The 19061-nt window shown below is 36.4% G+C and overlaps 1 protein-coding gene across 1 annotated transcript; it reads right to left on the reverse strand.

Moving 5' to 3' along the window:
- Positions 1-5432: 5432 nt before the first annotated feature.
- On the reverse strand, positions 5433-18530 carry EQTN (equatorin). Its single transcript, XM_066254370.1, is given in 7 exon segments — positions 5433-5676; positions 6157-6310; positions 9573-9632; positions 10840-10887; positions 15118-15204; positions 18164-18259; positions 18500-18530. Coding segments are annotated over 7 exon segments (720 nt in total).
- Positions 18531-19061: the final 531 nt, after the last annotated feature.

Consider the following 19061-nt stretch of genomic DNA (forward strand, 5'->3'; position numbering starts at 1 on the left):
TCACTTTCTGTGAACTCATTGAAAATTTGAAGATGTTCCTTCCTCGTGTCGTCAGCATCAGAGGAAGTAGCATCTTCAGTAAACTCCTTATCAAAATCAAAAATTTTTTTATTATAATTTTATTTTTTTAATGGGGTGACATCAATAAATCAGGATACATATATTCAAAGATAACATGTCCAGGTTATCTTGTCATTCAATTATGTTGCATACCCATCACCCAAAGTCAGATTGTCCTCTGTCACCTTCTATCTAGTTTTCTTTGTGCCCCTCCCCCTCTCCCTTTCCCTTTCCCTCTCCCCCCTCCCCCCATAACCACCACACTCTTATCAATGTCTCTTGGTCTCACTTTTATGTCCCACCTATGTATGGAATAATGCAGTTCCTGGTTTTTTCTGATTTACTTATTTCACTTCGTATAATGTTATCAAGATCCCACCATTTTGCTGTAAATGATCCGATGTCATCATTTCTTATGACTGAGTAGTATTCCATAGTGTATATGTGCCACATCTTCTTTATCCAGTCATCTATTGATGGGCTTTTTGGTTGTTTCCATGTCCTGGCCACTGTGAACAATGCTGCAATAAACATGGGGCTGCATGTGTCTTTATGTATCAATGTTTCTGAGTTTTTGGGGTATATACTCAGTAGAGGGATTGCTGGGTCAAAAGGTAGTTCTATTTTCAGTTTTTTGAGGAACCACCATACTTTCTTCCATAATGGTTGTACTACTTTACATTCCCACCAACAGTGTATGAGGGTTCCTTTTTCTCCACAGCCTCTCCAACATTTGCTATTACCTGTCTTGCTAATAATAGCTAATCGAACAGGTGTGAGGTGGTATCTCATTGCAGTTTTGATTTGCATTTCTCTAATAACTAAAGAAGATGAGCATCTTTTCATATATCTGTTGGCCATTTGTATTTCTTCCTGGGAGAAGTGTCTGTTCATGTCCTCTTCCCATTTTTTTATTGGATTGTTTGTTTGTTGTTGAGTTTTATGAGTTCTTTGTATATTTTGGATATTAGGCCCTTATCTGAGCTGCTGTTTGAAAATATCATTTCCCATTTAGTTGGCTGTCTGTTTATTTTGTTATCAGTTTCTCTTGCTGAGCAAAAACTTCTTAGTCTGATGTAGTCCCATTCATTAATTTTTGCCTTCACTTCTCTTGCCTGTGGAGTCAAATTCATAAAATGCTCTTTTAAAGAAATGGAACAAAAAAATCATCAGATTTATATGGAACTATAAAAAACCTCGAATAGCCAAAGCAATCCTAAAGAAAAAGAATGAAGCTGGGGGCATTACAGTACCTGACTTCAAATTATATTACAGGGCCACGACAATCAAAACAGCATGGTATTGGCAGAAAAATAGACACTCAGACCAATGGAACAGAATAGAAAGTCCAGAAATAAAACCACATATATATAGTCAAATAATTTTTGATAAAGGGGCCAACAACGCACAATGGAGAAAAGAAAGCCTCTTCAATAAATAGTGCTGGGAAAACTGGAAAGCCACATGCAAAAGAATGAAACTGGACTACAGTTTGTCCCCCTGTACTAAAATTAACTCAAAATGGATCAAAGATCTAAACATAAGACCTGAAACAATTAACTACATAGAAGAAGACATAGGTACTCAACTCATGGACCTGGGTTTTAAAAATCAAATTTTGATAAAAAGATTTGGAGTTCGCTTTGTGAATATAGACATGCAGTTTCTTTTTTGTATCAGATTGTTTTTTCATGTTTTTTGCTCTTTGGATAACTTTTATTATGCTTTCTGTTCTGTATTTCTTTGTCATTGAGCAAAGCAGAAGCTACAGTTTCTTCACCTGGTGGTGAAAGACATACTTTGTTTCACCACCAAAGCTTCCCATCTCTGAAATGTGTTTTTTAACACCATACAAGTTTACATTACTTTTAATATCTAGTGAGGTTTTCATGATTGATTTTAGTGTTGTCTTTTTATTTATTTATTTATTTTTATTTTTTTACAGGGACAGAGAGAGAGTCAGATAGAGGGATAGATAGGGACAGACAGGAACGGAGAGAGATGAGAAGCATCAATCATCAGTTTTTTATTGTGACACCTTAGTTGTTTATTGATTGCTTTCTCATATGTGCCTTGACCATGGGCCTTCAGCAGACCGAGTAACCCCTTGCTTGAACCAGTGACCTTGGGTCCAAGCTGGTGAGCTTTTTGCTCAAGCCAGATCATCTCAAGCTGGTGACCGCAGGGTCTCGAACCTGGGTCCTCCGCATCCGAGTCCAAGGCTCTATCCACTGCACCACTGCGCCACTGCCTGGTCAGGCAGTGGTTGTAATTTGTTACTGTTAGCATCTATTTGTATGGTTAGTTGGGCTTTATCTATTTTTTCCTCTTCTGTGCCACTGACTTAAAGATTTCTGTCCTCTAGGGATGCTCTATGTATCATTATATCCCTATTCTGATGTTTGAAGCTTCTACAAAGTCTAGAGTTCTTAGAAGCAGTTATAATGGGAATCACATCTATTACAAGATCATCTTCACCAGAATCTTGAAGGTTTATTTTAATTCTTATTGGTGAAACAGATATTTGGTTCTCCAGGAATGTGTGGCAATTTTCAGTAGCAGAGTTTTTCAAGTGGCTGAAGTGCCATGTTTCAGTCTCATCCTGTTTGACTCTACATGCTCTATGTCCCTGTGGAATAATTGAGCAAGGAATCGTATTCAAGACCAGTCCCTGGACATTTGGGGTCCATCACGTACTTTCTAGGATGACTCTCTTTGTTCTTTGACAGTTCATTCCACTTTTCCTTTGGAAGCAGACTATTTCCAGTATAATTTTGTCTCATAGTTGAGTCACTCAACAAGAGCAGAGGGCTTCAGGATAGCTCTTCAAGTGCTTAAGTAAACTCAGGGGCCTCTTCTGCTTTTCTTCAGCCTTGGTCTTGACTGATCTGAGTTCTTTGTCAATTCTTTCCAATTCTTCTATAGCTGCGCCTAGTGTTGTTAATGAAAGATGAGTTCTGTTTTATCTTTAGAAATCACAAAAGATAAAATGCAGGCTCCAGGATGCCCTGGATAAATAGCATCCTATCATTTACTCTTCCAAACTCAGCTTTAAACACAGGACATTGTTATTAACAGATCAGTTCTTGGAAGGAGAATGAGAAGTCAGTGACTAGCCCTAGTGCAGAGCACCCTCTCCCTTCCCAAGAGACACATACATGCTCTGAGGCAACCAGCCCACGCCAACCATCTCCCGAACATCACTGGGACGCACCCCTCTCTGGGTTTCAGAAACTGTGTGACTGCCTATAAGGCCTGTGAAAAATGCCCCCTAAACAGTATCCCAGAGTATCCTCATTGTTGGGCACATCTCAGAACACGCTTTCTTCAGGAAGAACATGGAAGAAAAAATAAGGACTAGCGCCCGCGTGTGTGAGGCTGGAAAGGTGTACTCCCGGGCACTCTGGAACAACTTGTTTGCTAGTTCCAAGGCAAGTGCTTGCTCTCCTCTTGCCCATAACAGTCATTCTGTAGGAATTGCCCTGAAGTAGTTAAGGTAGAGGAAAACATTAAAATTCTTCTTTGAGGCCGAACTTGGCATCAGAGAAAGGAAATACGAGGGTGTTTCAGAATGGTGAGAAATACATATGTTAAAGAGGGTTTTATGTCCTTTCAAGGACAACAAGTCAGAGGCCCAGAGAATTGGGTTGGGAAATGCAGGCTTAGCAATGGGACAGAAGATGAGCAGGGAACAAATGAGCAGACTATGCCCCCTACCCCCCAACCTACCCCCAGCCTCAACTGTAATAACCATCTCCTCACTTCTAGACTAGCAGGAGAGAGAGAAGAAATTGGTCACCAGTAAGGACTATTTGACTCTCTTCATGTCCTGCACTGCCCCAATTCCTGACTATACTTTACAGTGGTCTTCTGCGAGCTGTGCCAACTGAGACAGCAAGCCAATTTAAGAAAATACAGCCATCTCTCTCAGCCATTTTAGCCACAGCAATGTTATAGTGATTAACTTTCTCACTCTACAGTACTTTAGTCTTAGACAAGTTATACAATTCAAAAGGTGACTCTTACACGTATTTCCAATGAAGAAAATTCTCAGCACCTCCCAAGAATGGGCATGTTTAGTAGTCACCCCTCCCCTAAGTCCCTTCTCACCCACAGACTCAACATGGCGCCTCTGTACCTGGAAGCAGCTGCAACCACTTGCCTCACTCAGTTCCCACTGCATTTCTGAGGTCTGAACTGGCAGTACTAATGCTGGCACCCACCTCTGGGGCTGTCAGAGGGCATGGGAAATGACAAAAGTAACCGGCAGACCTCCTTTGACTTTTGTTAAAAGTTTAACTATTTACCTCCATGGATCATGCCGAGAACCTCCAGATGGACTCACATCTTAGTGTCGCCTCTAATGTGATCTTAGGCAAGGTTTCTGACTTACCTGCATTTTTGTTCTTTGAGTTGTAAAAGCAACCTGCCTTTCCTAGGGTGGAAGAATTCAATGTGATAGAATGTACCAAAATGCCCAGCATGAAGTAGGTGAATATTTAAGAGGGCAATGAAATCTGTCCTAAGTTCTCCTTCTCTTCCCCATCCACACATTCACCTATATCCACCTGATTCATGTCCCTAAAAATTTTCCAGTTAAAACTAATTCATCAAAGGGAAAATATATTTATATATGTCCCCATTCCACTGGTCTTTGGCATAAATTGATATACTCCCAGGATGAAGGACCTTATAAGTCACTAATAACTTGAATTAGTCTTTGAAATGCTTTGCTTTTCTCCAGGTAGAGCATAATGAGCCTGGGTGCTTGGGGAAAGACAGAAGGAAAGACCCTCTAAGAAAGTATGTGCCAGGACCCCCTTTTCCTTTCTTTTCTTCTGGGATACCATGTCTCAAACGTTATGGATACTTTAGAAATGGGGGGAAAATAATCTTTTTTTTTTTCATATTGACTGTGATACAATTCAAGAATGCTAGGAGGCTTCAGTATTAATTTAGTTTCATCTCTTGATATGGTACAACTCTTTTGACAGTAAAACTAAACAGGTATTCTTTTTGCTTTGGTGATGGGAAGGGGGCATTGTCATGGTGATTACACTGCAAGTCCTCAAAATGCCCTCAGGTAAGGTAAATAGATATTTTTCCTAATTTAAAAGTGAAACAATCTAGAGTGAATAATTTTCATAAGTCACTCTCTAGGATTACTTTTACTTGAGTTTTCCACCCCTTAAATTATTCCCTTTCAATTTTTCCATTAAATAATTTTTTATAGCTGAGAGAATTTTTATTGACTGTCTTCTTTCTAAGACACCAGAAAAATGTAAATGTCTCAGCAGAGTTTCCAAGTCATGATGTTAATGTGAGTCAAAAAGAAAAATATATTTTTCTATGACAAAAATAATTAAAGTTGTCTATTCATCAGCGGGAAACTCCTCACTCATGTAATCATCTGAGGCTGTGGAAATCATGTCCATCATTCTAGATTTTGACTTTATGTCTGTTCTTCTCTGTTCTGAAGAAGCGCCACCCAAAAATGTGTTGCTGTCAGCACTCTTAGAAAAAGATGTGTCTGATACGCCTTCTGCTGGATGAAAATAAGACAGGGATGCCAACTCTGGGTTGATGGAGTATTGTGTCTCATAGTTCTTTGTATAACTGAAAAATAAACATATATCAAGAGTTGTTTTAATTGTGTATGTTTGCAGTGCAATTCAAAAGGCATCACAAAAATTAAAACAATGTCTGAATTCTGTCTAGTGTAAAGGTAACTTGGCAAAATGCTGTGTAAATGAATGAAAACTGATAAATCCTAAGCAGATGTGCTATTCAGAAGAGTTCACAGCCCTTCTGTTCCAAGGCTATCAAAAAAGGATGCATATCCAGATTCTCTGTCTACTTTCCAGTTGATTAGGATGATATCTATTTTCAGACAATTATTTAAAATATTGGGAAAATGTTCCAGTAGAATATCTCCTGAGAGATAGCCCAGGCTTCTTTCTAAATAGGAAAAATAGTGCCAACTGAATTCTGTCTCGATAAATTTGTGAGTCACATTTTCCTGACAATCTACTAGAGAAGTGGGTGAGAGCTTCACATCATGCATGTTATAGAGATTCCAGAAGTCTGAGGACTTACTTCGTCTTCAGTTTGTACAGCATGGCACTAGATACTGCCATGAGGATGACGAAAAGGAAGAGGGTCGCCAATGAGATGCCCAGCATTGATTTTAACTTGGCATCGTCCCATACCCCTGCCACTTTGTCTTCATTTGTAGCATTCAAATCAGAGTCTGAGAGAAAAGAAAGAAAATGCAATGGAAAAGAGTATTTGTGTTCAGTATGTTTTTCTGGGGTAGAAAGGAGTGCAAAGCCGCTGCAGAAAGGCCTTCTACCCTCAGGAGTAGTCACTGCTCACTCCCCTACTCTCAGGCAAAGAAGGTTATCAGCGACCCCGTGTGGCCAAGTGCTCTCATCTTGGTTGGTTCATTTAACCTTCACAGCAATCCTGGGGAAGCTGTCCCGAGCTGCATTTTACAGGATTAAGGAAGTTTATGAATTTGCCCATGGCTAAGAGTTAGTAAGTGGCAAAGTCTGGTTTCAAGCTGATACTAAAATGTGAATATATAGCAGACTTTCTCTCTGACTAATAAAAACCAGTTTAAAACTCTAAAAAGATTACTATTAAAAATGTGAAATTATATATAGCCTTCAAAAGAAAAAGATGCAATTCTACTATTGGGGCATGCTTTGATTTTTACTGTAAGCTAATAGTGTACCAGATGCTTTCTCCGTGAGACTTAAGAACTGAATTTGCCATGTTATTACTGAGATCAATCCTAGTGTACTTGATGATATATATATATATAAAAAGAAACTTATTTAACTTTCTAAAATAAGTTATTGAATAAAAATCATGTCTGGATCCAAAGATGTCAAAAGTCTTTTTACTAAATCTGTTAATGAAAATATATCTTTACTGTCAATGTTTTTATATTTTTAAAATATATGTCTGACTTAATAGACATTTAATGATGATTTTAAATGACCATGTTGATATTTTTTCCCCTTCCCCCCAACATCTTCCCAAAAGTTTCAAGGATTTCTATTATTTTTTAGGTTTGATGTTTTGGTAATAAGCAATGACAAGCCCATGTCTTATTCTCTGAATAAAGCAAATTGTAATTGTCAAAGTGGAGTGGAATATATATAGTTGTCAAAGACTGGTATCTTGACTTTGAGGCAGATTATTTTGAGAATAATCAAACAAACTATGTTAAAATGAGCTATACTCCTTAAAATGGTTTTTGTAAAGAAATGTGTTTATAGTACATTTTTTAAAGGAGCTCTTTTTTTTTTTTTTAATTTTTTTAAGATACATTTATTTATTTATTTATTCATTTTTAGAGAGGAGAGAGAGAGAGAGAGAGGAGAGAGAGACAGAGAGAGAGAGAGAAAGGGGAGGAGCTGGAAGCATCAACTCCCATATGTGCCTTGACCAGGCAAGCCCAGGGTTTCGAACCAGCGACCTCAGCATTTCCAGGTCGACGCTTTATCCACTGCGCCACCACAGGTCAGGCTATAGTACATTTTATTTGCCAAGGTGATGGTCCAAACTGAAGAAGAGTTTGGAATTCCTCACCACTGGATATTACGAAAACTCTAATTACAAGTTTTCACTGGGTTTTATTGTTGTGAGGACTGACATAATAATGCCTGTAAAGAATTGGAATGTAGTTAGGATATGTTCAGTGTGTGAAAAAAAGCCAATCATGCTTAATTTAATTTCCTGAAAAGACAAAATATTTCTTAAGTGGCCAAGCATTTGCAATTCATATATATAGCTCTTCTAAACAAAGATACCTTGCCCTGGCCGGTTGGCTCAGTGGTAGAGCATCAGTCTGGTGTGTGAAAGTTCTGGGTTCGATTCCCAGACAGGGGATACAGGAGAAGTGCCCATCTATTTCTCCACCCTAACTCCTCTTCTTTCTTTCTCTCTCTCCCTTTCCCTCTTTCTCTCTCTCTTTCTCTTCACTTCCTACAGCCAAGGTTCCATTGTATCAAAGTTGGCTCAGGTGCTGAGGATGGCTTGATGGCTTCCACCTCAGGTGCTAGCATGGCTCCAGTTGCAATGGAGCAACACCTCAGATGCGCAGAGCATTGCCCCCTAGTGGGCTTGCTGGGTGGATCTTGGTTGGGCACATACAGGAGTCTGTTTCTCTGCCTCCCTGCTTCTCGCTTCAGAAAAATAAAAAAAACACCTCACTCCATTTTCTTGAAGCACTGCAAGACAAGAAGCTGTACTTGTCAGAAAGTCCAGTGCAGAACTGGTGTGACAGACCTGAGATACAGTGCCAGATGCTAATTCTTTCCCGATGGTTTCTTTGCAAGACAGAGATTTGGGGGACATTAGTATGTTGACTTGTCATGAAATTTTCCATTAAAATAAGAAGTTCTTTTACTCATATAACTATAATTAATCCATTAGTGAAAATTACTGCATTCAGCAGCAAGAGTTCTGTCAATTCATTGCTGGTGAGAATGCAGAATGGTATAGCCACTTTGGAAAACAGTTCAGTAGTTTCTTACAAAGCTAAATATAGGCATACCATACAATCCAGCAAACACAAGCCTTGGTTATTTACCCAAATGAGTTCAAAATTTATATCCACACAAAAACCTCCACATGGATGTTTATAGTAGCTTTATTCATTATTGTCAAAACTTGCAAGCAATCAAGAAGTCCTTCAATAAGTGAGTGGCTAAACAAACTGCTACATTCATACAATGGACTATTAAATGTTGAAAAGACATACAAGCTATGAAAATCTATGGAGGAATCTTACATGTATATTACTGAGCAGAAAAAACCAGTCTGAAAAGGTTACATGCAGTATGATTTCAACTATATGACATGCTGGAAAGGCCAAAACTATAGAGACAATAAAAATGTCAGTGGTTGTCAGGAGCTGGGGTTAGGAAGAGATGGGAGGTGGAGCACAGGGGATTTTTAGGGCAGTGAAACTATCCTTTATGGACATGTGACACTTGAATTTGTCAAAACTCAGAGATTTGCATTACACAAAGAGTAGACCCTAATGTAAACTATGGACTTTAGTTAATAACAATGTGTCAATATTGGCTCCTAAATGTTAAAAACTGTACCACACCAATGCCAGGAAACTGAGCAGGAGGAATATATGAGAACTGCTTAACTTCTGCTCAATTTTCCTGTGAGCTTAAAAAAACCACTCTAAAAGCAAAGACTATCAATTAAAAAAGCAAACTGCATTCTATATTTTATTCATTTGCCTACTCCTCCATTTGGTTTATCTGTTTCAGGAACAGAAGTCACAAAACAGGAAGATGGAAATAGTCACCTGCAATATGGTAACTGGAGAACAGTGCTGAAAAACCATAACTTTCCTAAATAAATGTCCTCCTAATACAATGTTAGCCACCACCCTATCCTCTGACATAAACCTTACACCATACTGATACTAATATGTGTGCAAGTGTTTGCGTATTCATTTAATTAAGGTATTTTATTCTTACTTGGAATTGGTTGAAATAATTGATCTCTTGCGTCTGCATTCTCCCATGTTGTATTTAAAGCTGTTAAAACAATAAATCGGTGTTATGGTAAAAAAAATTTACTTATTAAAATTGTGTGTGTGTGCGTGTGTGTGATATATACAGTTAATTCTTATTACTCATGGCAGTTATTTTTATAATCCTAGGGGAAATGCAGGCTTAGGTTCCTGGGAGGTCACAACATTTTCATCAACCAATCAATTCAAAAACTTGTGTTATGTGTGTTTATGTTTAAAGATACTTTATTTTAGTGTATATTGCTGATTCATTAAATTGAAATTACAGCCAACAGCACTGTAACTCCCACCTAACAAAGCTTATTGAACACACATTTTCTCTGTAAGATACATCACAGCTGTCTTGCACAACCAGCACTTTAATGTTATACTTAGGGGCCATTTTAAATAGCAAAATCACCAACAGAAGACACAAAATACACATAGCACTAAATAGACCACAAAAACAACACTTTATTTGCAGTATGATAGCTGGGAAAGGAGGCAGATGTTGCCTTTCTCTACCTCAGCTGGGAACATAAACAATAAATAGACAGTTAACCTTTTTTGCTGCTCTGAGCATGTCTGCACATGACTAGGAAATGCTTCAGGTATCATTAGGGGCATTACAAATCTTAGATGTTAGAACATTTTCAAACACAGAATATGCAAATAATGAAGATTGGCTGACTATGATATATATTTTATATTTATAATGCATGCATCTATGTGTGTGATATTACATTTACATGTGCATGTATCTTTGGTATTTACATAATATTTATACATGCATAAACATGTGATGTGTTTGTTTTATTTATAATACATGTTTATACATTTATGATATATACATTAACTTTATAAATATATATATATTGATACATGCTTTGCATTTATTCATGCGTCTCCATGTGCCTATGTGTTTACTGCTCCTAACACAAAGAGGGACTATACTGGGCAAGGGCCGGGCCTTATTTAAAATTTTTAATCATAAATAAATTGATGGCAACATGTGTAGGAGCATAAAACTTTGGCCAGGGAATAATTAGTAAATGTGAAACACTTGATCAGCCTTCTGGGTGTGTTTTGCATTTGCTATTACATGTGATATGGCAATAAAATGTTGACATTAATTTTTAATATTAGAACTATTTACACTGATGTCGGCTTTCTTACAAGAGACTCTAGAACAATAAAACATTTTCCCAGTTACCTAACTACTATGAGTTTACCTTTAGCTAATCCTGTCCAAAATGCAGGCTCATTTGGACCATGGGTTCCTGTTTAAAAAATAAAATAGAACAGGATGACAGAATAAGATAATTTGGCTTTAGTAAGTTTGTGATAGAATATTCATTTATTGGTTTGTTAGATTAATCACAGGATGATCTTAATGCTCAAGGAGCATGATTTTGAAAATGGACAAGAATCACTATTAAATATTTGTGGGATAAGGAGGACTTTAAAGGAAATGCACAGGTGGTAGGCATGGAGGGACCAAAATCAATTTGCAAAAGCTGGAAACTCTTCAAAAGGGAGATGATGCTTGTATGTAGGCACAGAGGACTAGGTATTGTCTGCCTGGCAAACAAGGTGAGGGTAAGCCATTCCACTGTGAGCATGCTCAGAATCACAAGGGGGCTGGGAGCTCTTGGGGCGGCGGGCAGTCTGGAATGAAGACTGTGGATGGAGCACGTGACCAGAGATGAGACTGAGAAGTTCTTTAATGGTCAGGTCATTTCAAACTTGAATGGCTAGTTAGAAGTTACAGTGTGACCTCAATTAAGTAGTGAAACTTAAATTTTTACTCCTGTAATGATATGCTCCAGATATGACTACAGTGTTTTAACTTTAATATTTTGAATATTTTTTCCAGAGAATTCTTTAGTATTTTTTTCTTTATTTACTTTTAATAAATTAAAACTTTATTGTAAATGTTTAAAGATCTCAAAAAAGGGCAATACCAAGATAATCAGATTTCTATTTTAAATATATCAAACAACTGAATAAGGTTTTTATTTTTAGTAGTATTAAAGATGCAGGTGAATTTAGAGTAATTACATTAGAAACATACTTGTATTGCATGAACTGGAGAGAATGAGAGTTTCATGTGATGGCAGGTTCATTATCCTCAGTTAGACCACACATTCAATACCTTAGAGGAGAGCCATCCTGGGCTATTATGGTTTCACAGACATTTTATAAGGAACAATATTCTTGGTAGAAAAGCAACATGATGATTTTGATTTTGCAACCTCTTACTTCCAACTCCCCTCCCCCCCCAAATAACCTTAGGAAGCACTAATAATTGACTCTATATAGAGAAAAGATTATTCTTCAAGCAGGTAGAAATTTCATCATACAAATTATTAAAAGTTATATTAACATGTATTAAATATTTATATAAATATAAATTTATATTTAAACATATATTTGTGTATTTACATTTATACATATATTTATGTTAAATATGTTTGTATTTAAACATATATCTCTTAAATATATGTATTAATTATATATTTTATATAAATATATTACATATATAGCAAAGTTATATATAAATTTATAACATATATTATATATAGTAAAGTTAGATATAAATTTATATTTAACATAAATATATGTATAAATGTAAATTTAATATATTTCATTAAAAGAAAAAAGCTCGCCCTGGCCGGTTGGCTCAGCGGTAGAGCGTCGGCCTAGCGTGCGGAGGACCCGGGTTCGATTCCCGGCCAGGGCACACAGGAGAAGCGCCCATTTGCTTCTCCACCCCTCTGCCACGCTTTCCCTCTCTGTCTCTTCCCCTCCCGCAGCCGAGGCTCCATTGGAGCAAAGATGGCCCGGGCGCTGGGGATGGCTCTGTGGCCTCTGCCCCAGGCGCTGGAGTGGCTCTGGTCGCAACATGGCGACGCCCAGGATAGGCAGAGCATCGCCCCCTGGTGGGCAGAGCCTCGCCCCTGGTGGGCGTGCCGGGTGGATCCCGGTCGGGCGCATGCAGGAGTCTGTCTGTCTCTCCCCGTTTCCAGCTTCAGAAAAATGAAAAAAAAAAAAATGAAAAAAAAGAAAAAAGCTCACTTTCTACCCCTTATCAAATACATTTGGAAATTAACCCTTAGATTTTCATAGTTTAAAAGATTGTGGTGATTTTAAATTGAGGCAGTACAAATTCTTTAAGCATGCTGTTATTTGATGAAATACCCAGAGTAGTGAAACTTAAATTTTTACTCCTATAATAATATGCTCCAGGACTGACTACATTGTATTAACTTTAATACTTTGAGTTTTTTTTCCAGAAGAGTCTTCACTGGGCTTTCCAGTAGGTGATATAGTTGTTTTGTTGACGAGTTTATCTAGGAAGATGGATAATGGATTATCAGCATATGAAAATATTGACATCTGTGATTAGGCATATATTTTTAAGCTAAAAAGTGTAACAGAGAAAAGGAGAGAGGGGGAGAAAAAAACCCAGAAAGATGTTGACAATTTTTTTAGATAACTTAGAGGAGGGGAAAGAAAAATAACAAAGTTTTGCCTGAGTTATGCTTATGATTGGGAAGAGAGGGGAGAATCTGGGGTCATGAGGCCAACAGCTTCCTCTAAAGGTAAGGAAGGTCTGGATTAGACAGGTGGTCTCAGATTGTTCTTGCATAAGCCTTGAAGTGATACTATCAGTCCAGGATGGTTGCTGTTCACCATAGGGACATAAAAAGGGAGGCAGCATCAGTTTCATACATAAAGCATATGCCTGTTTGCTACTCAAAACAGAGTTTTGGGTATAAAGATTTGGGCTACCAATCAAGGATTTTCAGGCCTGATTTGGTACATCTCTCAGTCTATAATGTGTCCATCTGGAAGTATGTCTGTAAGTGTATTCAGAGACAGCTGTGACTGGAGGACCATATTCCTCCCCCCTCTCCCCCCAATGAAACTGGCAGGAAGTTTTGGTTAACTTTGCTTAGAACGGGACTCAGTGAGGTTCCACTTGCAGTACAGGCAATCCCACTGCAGGAGGAGCTCTACCCAGAGGCACAATAAACTCAGACTGAGTCAACAGGCAGCACCATTACAGGTGTCCTGGGGGCAGGAAAAGATGGAAAAGAGAATGTTCCTGGAGTTGATACATTCAGGCAGGACTACAATAATTGGTCAGAAATCCTTTAGCTCTGCTGTGCAACCTTCTTACTCTGTTTTGGAGAAAGTGTCTGGCTGGCTTCAGCTACTTTCCCTCAGAATGTGAGGGACTAACAGAATTGCTATTCAAAATTATTCTGGAGATTTCAATTTCCTTCAGAGGCATGCTCCTCTTGAATTGTCCCATTTGTGTCAGCACGTCTCCCTCTGTCAGAGCCCCGTTTAAAATGGCAACAACTTATTCCAATCCAACTTTCTCTGACAACCCTTTGTGGACCTGAATTATGGAAATATAAGTTAGGGTTTTGGAATCTCTTCTATGGGTTCTCAATAAACTATCTTTTAAGGCAGTGATTTTCAACAGGTGTACCACAAGAGGCACACCTGTCTGCCGCAAGAAATTTTAAAGCATGCAATACCTGACTATTTAGTCAGGGGCACCAAGCTCTTTTCTCTTAGATTGTCAAATTAAAAAAAAAAAGACAATAGCTGGCACAACAATAGCCTATCCAGTATGAATGAATCAAAATTAGACCTTTTTTTTTGTCAGATTGGCAAAAAATATATTTTTGGTGTGCTGTAGAATTTTAGTAATTAGTTTGTGTAGCATGAGATGAAAAAGTTTGAGAATCACTATCCTAAAGGAATTTGAGGTACATGGTCTGTTTTCTTAAACAGACTGTCTTGTTCCAAACAACTCAAGAGGTTATTTGCTTGAGTTGTACAAGCAAAATTCCCACGAGTCAGCTAATCAATGTATGCCCTTGAAATATCCCTGTCTCATTTATGCCCCAAGGTTTGAAACTGCTCAAAAGTTTCATAATTGTCAAGTAGCTTTATTAATTATTAGGCTTACTGAGTCTGTCTTTTACTAATATTGAAATTATTGAGAAACATTCTCTCCTATTTGATTTCTTCCTCTTTTCTTTGTATGCTGTTTTGTGCTTGTGTGTTTTATAGATGTGAGCTGTCATATGCTAAGGTAAAAGATGTATTATATGTATTTTGGAGACTTTTAATGGCTTCACAGTCATCTATCAAATAGTTATACTTGGTGGAAAGGTGCAAAAAGGAACTATTGTTTGAAACTGAAAGTATAAAGCAGAAAGGAGCAAAAATGTGGGGCTAAGAAATACTAAGTTTAGTTTAATTTTTAATTTCCATGCAAACCAAAAATATGAGTCTAAGAAATATAAGAACCTCCTCACTTTCTGAATTTATCAGTGCAATCAAGAAAAGGACTCTCCTTATTTAGAAACTAAGATTCCTGACATTAGCTCCACTAAGATCATTTTCCTACCCAATACTCTCTGGTGCTGTTTAAAATCTTGTTTTAAAGGCTTTCCTTATTTGCAACGGTGCCTTTCGGTACTTACAGTTTTTTAGTGCAATGTTCAAATCAGTTGTTGCTTTAACAGATATTTCAGACTCCGTGCCATTTGGATTTTGTGTTGTGAACACATCTAAAAACGTAAGACAAAAGTTTTCAGCTGCTAACTAAGTCATTTTTGTTCCTTTACATTTCTCCTCATCTTATTAAAAAATATACAATGAGTAATTTCAAAAACAGAATAATAAGCCTGACTAGTGGTGTTGCAGTGGATAGAGTGTCTACCTGGGATGCTGAGGTGTCAAGGTTGAAACCCCGAGGTTACATGCGTGAGCATGAGCTCACTGCCAGCTTGAACATGAGGTCACCAGCTTGAGCATGGGATCATCGACATGATCCTGTGGTTGCTGGCCTGAGCAAAGGGGTCACAGGCTCGGCTTGAGCTCCCGGGTCAAGGCACGTATGAGAAACAATCAATGAACAACTAAAGTGATGCAACTATGAATTGATGTTTCTCATCTCTCTCCCTTTCTGTTTCTTTCTCAATCTCTCTCTGCCCCCAACTCTTGCAAAATATTAATATTAATAATAATAATAATAATAATAAAGTATTTGAGACATTCTTCATCAGGAAGGGTACAGGTCAAAATTAAATTCATGGGGTAAAAAAACTAAATTAGTATCTTTTTGCTAAATGACTCTTTCTAAAAAAAATTATTGAGGATTTTATGGAAAAATATATTTAGAGTATAATAGGTGCCAAAGTAGATTTGTAGATATATAATGTTATCACTGTATTGACTTTATCAAAAAGCTAAGTAAGAAGCATTTATTTGCCCTTGAATTCTTTGTTGGACTATGGAACAGTTCAGCTTAAAAAGCATATACTTCGCCTGACCAGGTAGGTAGTGGCACAGTGGATAGAGCGTCGGACTGGGATGCAGAGGACCCAGGTTAGAGACTCTGAGGTCACCAACTTGAGCACAGGCTCATCTGGTTTGAGCAAAGCTCACCAGCTTGGACCCAAGGTCGCTGGCTCAAGCAAGGGGTTACTAGGTCTGCTGAAGGCCCACGGTCAAGGCACGTATGAGAAAGCAATCAATGAACAACTAAGGTGTTGCAACGAAAAACTGATGATTGATGCTTCTCATCTCTCTCCATTCCTGTCTGTCTGTCCCTGTCTATCCCTTTCTCTGACTCTCTCTCTGTCTCTGTTAAAAAAAAAGAAGCATATACTTCAATAACAATCAAGGTCTCATATCTATATTCATATTCGCAAAAAGAATCCTGCTCCTAAGAGTAGTCAGTGGGATTCGTTATAATTCAAACTAATGGGTGTTTCTACTCCATCAGAGTCAAATAAATCCAATAAAGATGGCTGTCTAAACATATGCGAATTTAGATAAAATTAAATGCAAGTTTCACATCAGTAGGAAATTGTTAGAAATTCATCAATTCTCCTTGAAAAATATTATATAAACTTTTAATACTTTTCATGCCATATATAAAAATAATTGGATTTAAAATCTAAGAAGTAAAAACAAAAATATAAAACTTAAGAAAACTAGTAATTTAATATCTAATTGGCTTAAGTTCTATCTAAGCAAGATATAAAAAATAGAAATTATAAATTAATAAAAATAATTTTATAAAGTTTAAAATTTTCTCTTTTATTAAGATACATAAACAGGTTTAAAGATAAACAACAGCCTGGGAGAAAATACTTGTTACTTTTACCATAAAGAAATTATCAATATACTAAATAAAAAAAGAGCCCTTACAAATAAATGAAAATACAATCTAATAGAAAAATGGACCAAAGATCAAAACAGACAAATCACAAAAGTAGAAATTAAATGCCCAATACAGGAGAAAGTTACTCAACTTCACAAGTAATCATCGTACAAATTAAAACACTAATGAAAATTTCTCGCTTATTCATGAAACGATTAACAATGTTTATTGTAGATGAGATTGTGGAGCATTCTTGGGGTATGCAAATTAGTAGGCCCTTTTTGCAAGGTAATGTGGTGGTATCTATCAATATTTTAAAGGATTTATTCTTTATGCAGTAATAATAGTGCTTCATATCTATCCAAAGAGAGATATATCCAAGAATGTATGAGAAGACTGTACAATGCACTAAATGTATATATGTCTTTATAAGATAGTGGATAAATGACAGAACATCATTTTATGCAATATTATGTGTCCATTAAAAACAATGAGGTAAATGGGAAAAGAGTTCCAGTGTTGTTATATAAGAAAAGTCAGTCACAATACAATTCTTTATTATGATTCCACTTATTTTTTTTATAAATGTGTGCGTGTAAGAAAGATTTATTGCTTTAATCAAAGTAATCATCAAGTTCTTGATTTATTTCTGTCTGGCTAATGCAAATAGAGGCACATCCTGAAAACAAAACGATTGCACCATCTCACACATTGTAGAGGCAGCGTGGTGGTGGCAGATCTGCCACCACCCCTGACTCTGCTCCTTGGTTGCTGTGAAACCTGGCCATTCACCTCTCTGAGCATCCAGGGTTTTTTTGTTGTTGTTGATTTTTTTTTTTACATATGAGAAAGAGATAACAATTCATCAAAGAAAAAATAAAAATACAACTTATGGATTATAGTTTTCAAAGTACTTGAGTTTATATGTATTTCTGTTTATCCTTCGATTAATATTAATAAAGAACCCAATATAACTAAATTTAATGTTAATTTTAAAAAAGTTTTAATAGTTTCTTACAAACTTTTCACTTTTTAGAATGCTGGACCTTATAAGAACATGGAAAGAAAGCCACTATGAGGGATGGTGAATAAACTCAATGGTTACTCACATGAATAAATAACCATAATGCTACAATGAAGCCTATGTTAATTATACACAATTACCAAGAGAAACTTGTTAAACTTCATAATATCTCATGAAAAAATTTCAAAAAATAAAAATTTTATTTTACACACTGAAATATTTTTATTTATAAGACAAACAATTATAGTTTTAAAAACTATACGGTTATAGTTTTAAAATCAAACCAACATAATCAGCTTTTGTATATGTATTGCTATTAACTTTAAAGACTTACATTCTTTTACATCTTTAAAATTGTTATTTTTGTCCTTAGCTGAATTATCTTTAATTTCTTTATTTTCTTCATCAATTAAAGATTCCATAGCAAACTCTGAAAAAAAAGTATGACACACCATAAACCAGACATATGTTAATTTCTTTTAGTACATTCCTTTTCTAACCACATTATTTTACAAAGAATTTGAGGCAGAGATTTAAATTCTAAATTATACATATTTCCAACAATAAACTTTATTTCATCCCATAGAAAATTGCTACATACCAATTTTCTAAGATAATGGGTCATCTTTCTTACCTGTTATGTCTGTGTAACCTTTAAATGCTTACTCACCTTCCTGATTAGAAGTCACATCACTAATCATTGAGGAAAAAAAGGCAGATAAAAAAATAAACAATATGAAATTCATTGGGATGATGTGATTTATCCAATAGTGTACTGTGTCTCTGCAGTTTCCTTCCTATTGTCCAGAAGGTTCTCACTAGCTAAGACATTATGACATCACTGCCCAAGGTTGCAATGCTAGCGGCAGAGTTTCTAAATGCTCTGTGACTCAGTCTGATGTCTATTTTATCTTTCGTAGTATAACGGTCTTTAGTTTTTTTGTTTCTTTGTTTTTTGTTTTTGTTTTTTTTTAAATTTTAAGGGTCTTTAGTTTTAAAAAATAAACTATTATAAGATCTTTTGTTTTAATTAAGAAATAATATTTTCATGAAACAATGTGAATTATTGGCCCCTGGATTTTACTTAAATTAATTTTTTTTCAATTAAAGTTGTAACTCAATATTATAATAGTTTCAGGTGTATAGCATAGTGGTTAGACATTTATATTACTTATGAAATGGTCTCCTGAAGGGTCCTGAATTTTAAAGAACTATTGATATTGTTGATAATA

This window comes from Saccopteryx bilineata, chromosome 2 (genome assembly GCF_036850765.1).
Source record: "Saccopteryx bilineata isolate mSacBil1 chromosome 2, mSacBil1_pri_phased_curated, whole genome shotgun sequence".
Taxonomy (NCBI): domain Eukaryota; kingdom Metazoa; phylum Chordata; class Mammalia; order Chiroptera; family Emballonuridae; genus Saccopteryx; species Saccopteryx bilineata.